The sequence below is a fragment of the Cyprinodon variegatus genome, unplaced genomic scaffold (assembly GCF_000732505.1).
Source record: "Cyprinodon variegatus isolate N-32 unplaced genomic scaffold, C_variegatus-1.0 Scaffold578, whole genome shotgun sequence".
Classification (NCBI taxonomy): Eukaryota; Metazoa; Chordata; class Actinopteri; order Cyprinodontiformes; family Cyprinodontidae; genus Cyprinodon; species Cyprinodon variegatus.
In genome coordinates this window covers 218,104-222,798 of record NW_015151031.1, presented here as the reverse complement: position 1 = coordinate 222,798, position 4,695 = coordinate 218,104, and the positions used below count along the sequence as shown (strand labels likewise).

Below are 4,695 nucleotides of genomic sequence, written 5' to 3'. Positions count from 1 at the left end.
TCCTTCCTTCCTTCCTTCCTTCCTTCCTTCCTTCCTTCCTTAAGTATTGTTCCTTCTTTTGTTCGTTCCTTCAAGTGTTGTTCCTTAAAGTATCCTTCATTCCTTCCTCTGTTCCTCCATTCGTTCGTTCTTTTGTTCCTTCCTTCCTTATAATTCCTTTGTTCGTTCCTTAAAGAATCCTTCATTCCTTCCTTCCTTCGTTACTCCCTTCGTTCTTTCCTTCATCCATTACTTCATTCCTCCTTCCTCCGTTACCTCCTTCGTTCGTTCGTTCGTTCCTTCCTTCCTTGCTTCCTTCTCTTTCACATGTATAATCTTCCTTTTGCAGAACATGCTGTTTGTAAATTGATGAAAAACCCTAGTATTTAAATTTAAAACCAGTCTAAAGAACTTGTCTATAGTTGAAATTGTCTATAGTTTTTGACAGGAGCCATGTCTAGGGCCCCTGGTCGTAATTTAAAAAAGGGTCTACCAGTGATTCCTAAGAGTTCAGAGCCATATAAGAACAATACAGTTAAACAACAATGGAACAGTTTTAAAACACCCTGTTACATATTCATCTCCAGCAAGGTTAGCTGAGGTCAGATTCCAAGGCCGTTTTTCAGGCACCATTATCTAACCCTTTCAAGGTTAACACCCGCTTATGACTCTTTCAAAAAGGCAAAGTCCAACATCCAGGTTCCTCTGACCTTAACCTAATTCAGAGCTGCAGCTTGATTCCTCCCAGTGTCTCTTTTCTGCCACCTAGTGGAGAACATGTTTTATCCATCTTCTGAGAAGTGAGTGAAAGGATTTCTTGTTTTTCAGCTGAGAAGTTGGTAAATAAAAAAATAGAAGAGATCCAGCAGAACGTGGACATGGACAAGAGCATGGAGGGAGCTTACCTCACGCACCTGCTGCTCAGTGAACAGATGACGGTCACTGAGATCCTGGGGAGCATCACGGAGCTCCTCCTAGCAGGAGTAGACACGGTAGGATGTGTCAGCTGACTCAGCACAAGTGTTTAAAATCAGTCTAATAAAATCTTACAATTTGTTTAAATAAAATATCTCTTTAACTCATGTCTTCTTTTTTTATCAAAGCACTAGGAGCTCCTTGCACTTCACACTTCTTCTGCCTCTTCTTTCTTTCAGACTTCCAACACCATCTCCTGGTCGCTCTACCACTTGGCGAAGGAGCCAGAGATCCAGGAGCAGTTATACCAGGAGGTGATCAGTGCCTGTCCTGGAGACAAGGTGCCGAGCAGTGAAGACATTAACAAGATGCCGTTACTGAAGGCCGTCATCAGAGAAACGCTCCGGTTAGAGACAGATTTTTATATTTATTTATTTGATGGGTTTGTGTTTTTGTCTGCATTTATGTTGCCTGGTGAAGGTCTGACATCCTGACTAGAAGTAGACCAATACATCGGACATAATTTTGATGATAGTAGCATTTTATTTTTATTATTGAATTGGCTTCTTCCGATATGTTCATGTGTCCGCCCATTCATCCATGCATTCAGCATGGAATAGGCAGGGCTCTGCTGCTTTCAAAACCCAGAGAGCCATTTTGCCCTGAATGCAGCTGAAAAACAGTCAATGAGAGCCAAAGATATTACATGAGCTTTTTGATTAAAAGACAACTCATTTTGGTTAAATATTTCCCGTAGTAAAAGTATTTAAATCTCAAAGAATTGAAAACACCTAAACCTTTATTTCAGTTATTAGAATAAAGAAAAACACATGGAGTTTGCACAAAGAGGATTTGTTGATGTTTATGTAAAACAAAAAAAAAGACCTTTAAACATGTTGATTCTTTCAAATGTAATTTTATTGAGGGTATTCCATTTCATTAAGCTATGAAAGAACTGCTAAAGCCTCTAAAACTGGTTTGTTATTTCACTGTTCTCAGAACCTACTTGGTTCTTAGTCAATTTTAGCCAGGATTAAGAGCCATTATAGGAGGTCCAAAGAGCCACTCATGGATCTGGAGCCGCAGGTTTTGGACGCCGTATAAAACAACAGTATAACCAGTTTTTGTTACTGAACCAAAATGAGAAATCAGATAACATTCTGTTGTCCGATTTCCATTGTTAGATTAGTTCCTGTTTCAGCGCACTGACTTTCTGCAGAAGTAGACACTGATCTGTCAGGCAGCACTAGAAGGAATAGCAAATGAGGAAGGGAGCTACAAGTAGCCTGGAATACTAAAGGGAAATGGGAACCAAGAAGAGGCCATAAGGAAAGCTGCAACAGCCAAATACCTGCAACTAGTAAGGCTTGTTCTGAGAAGTCAGCTAAATGGTAGGAACAAAGTCCAGGTTATTTAACAGCTATGCCTGCCAGCAATCAGATACCCTGCTGGAATAATAAGTTGGCCAAAGGAGGAATGGCATGTTAAAACATGAAAGCCACTAACAATAGCAGGAAATCCAGTATCCACAGACTATACTCTATATTAGTGAGCATCACAGCCACCATCGAAGCTCCAAGAATACATCAGGAAAACGTCCCCAAGCCATGAAGGACATAGGGAATGTCTCATATGGTGGAAGCTGGAAATTAAGGAACTGGATGAACCATCATGGGAGGAAAAAACCTGCATGGGATTTTCCACTAACAGATAGCTGAAGCGGCTAATACGATGAAATCCTACCAATGGTTGGAGAGGGCCGGGCTGAAGGCCAGCAAAGAGAAGCACTGATCAGGGCAGCGCAGGTGGAAGAGAAAGCAATATGGGCTCCAAGAAAAAAAGAAACAAAATGGGAGCTTATATCAGGGATCAGTTGCAGGAGCTTTCCCTGGATCTGGGAACATTGGGGGCTGAGCCCATATATGGCAATTTAACTGGGAAAAAGGCACCTTGTTTAAAACCAAATACTGCGGTAAGTACAGTCCACCCTAAATATGAACATCTAGAGACAACATTTGTCTTAATCTGTAAATATCAGATCAACAGATTGCGGAAAATTTTTGGAAAATTATTATCACTGTTAAATGAAATAAAGAGCAGAGTTAAAATAGTTTTAAATTCTTGCTGGTACTATATAAAAAAAATGAAAATGCAATTTTACTAAATAGAAACATATTCTAACAGAAATCAAATAAAATAGTCTTTTATTTGGCCTTTAAGCAAATAGTTTTGATGATATTAAATGAATTAAAATAGAAAAGTTTAGTTTCTTATTGTTGAAGATGATGAGTTAAAGAAAAGGTTGGCTGCTTTTCTGTGCATTATAAATAATCTTATACCAACCCGCAGGATGTTTTAAAATTAAGCACTCAATTTTATGTGTTTTTGAGTCACAATGATGTAAAAATAAAGAAAACTACAACTTTTCTTCTTAGCAAGAAGATTTATTTATTTAGCCCCGTTTGCAAAGAAAATGAAACCTTTTAACTCTAGTATATGTGAAATATCTTTATAAGCTATCTATAGCACAATTCAGCACCAGGACAATTCAGAGTGCTTTACATAAATAAAGAATAAAACAGAAGAAAATAAAAGCAGAATTAGAGCAAATGAAGATAAAGACATGATAGAAGGGAAATAAAAACTAGCTGGACCACAGCCTTAAACTAAAATACCTCAGTTAACAGTTTAACTCCAACAGTCAAATGCAGCTCTAAATTAATGGGTTTTTAACTTTGATTTAAAAGAACTCAGGCTTTCAGCACTTTTCCAGTCTTCTGGGAGTTTGTTCCAGATCAGTGGAGCATATAAACTAAATGCCGCTTCTCCATGTTTGGTTCTAGTTCTGGGTGAACCGACTAGGCTTGAACTAGAGGACGTGTCTCTAACACTGTGCATTCTCTGCTCTCCAGGCTGTATCCGGTAGTTCCAGGAAATGCTCGTGTCACAGCTGAAAATGAGATCGTAGTTGGAGATCATCTCTTTCCAAAAAAGGTGAGACCCATTTTTAACATTCCCAGATTCACTGTTGGTGCACAGATATTTCAATTTTAATATTATTTTTAATGATTGATTTTCAGATGACTGACACAAAGTAAAAAGAAAACTAACAAACTGACTTTAGGATAAAGTATTACCTTTATTTAGATTCATATAATGTATCTGCTGTAGTTATTATTTTGGAATCTATTACTTAAATCAAATGTTTTGGTGTAAATTAATCAATCAGATGTATCTGAGTCAGCATCAGTGGTGAAATCAAAAGAGAACCATTCAGTTCTATACAACAGTTAAAGATTGAGGTGCAGGATCTCTATCAAAGGAGTCCCAGAGTTATATCCAGAATAAATATTTCATTTTCTTACTGTTAATTTTTGGATAAAGACCTTAATGAAACGACACATTGACCTTTTGAATATTTCTTTCTCATAGATCCTCCGCTTCTGTTTGAATAAGATGTAAATGTTTCCTTGTATAAAGATGTTTTCTCTACTTCCTTTGAACTTTTTAATTTGTTTGTTTTACATGTTTCTGAAATTAAGTTCTGGATTCTATTCTTTATATTAATCACTTTAAATTCATTAAATCCTAATATAACATCATTTAAGTGGATGTCATGGGTGAAACTGTTAAAACTATGAAGCTTTAGCCTTCTAAGGGTTAACATAACTACTAATCTTCAACAAAAATGTTCTTTAGATGTTGCATTAGCCTGAGTGTCGCTAAAATAATTACTATTCCTGGTAAGAACTGAACCCCAGTCGGCCTCGGCTGACGGCCGCTCACACTGAGCCTGGTTCT

General features: G+C 37.6%; 1 protein-coding gene across 1 annotated transcript in view; it reads left to right on the top strand.

The window, feature by feature from the left end:
• Nucleotides 1–4,695, top strand: part of LOC107095844 (cytochrome P450 27C1) — a 23,724-nt gene that overhangs the window by 16,912 nt on the left and 2,117 nt on the right. The window contains exons 5-7 of the mRNA XM_015392200.1: nt 808–971; nt 1,134–1,300; nt 3,807–3,888. Of these exons, the coding sequence (XP_015247686.1) occupies nt 808–971; nt 1,134–1,300; nt 3,807–3,888 (413 nt within the window). The remainder of the gene's footprint in view (nt 1–807; nt 972–1,133; nt 1,301–3,806; nt 3,889–4,695) is intronic.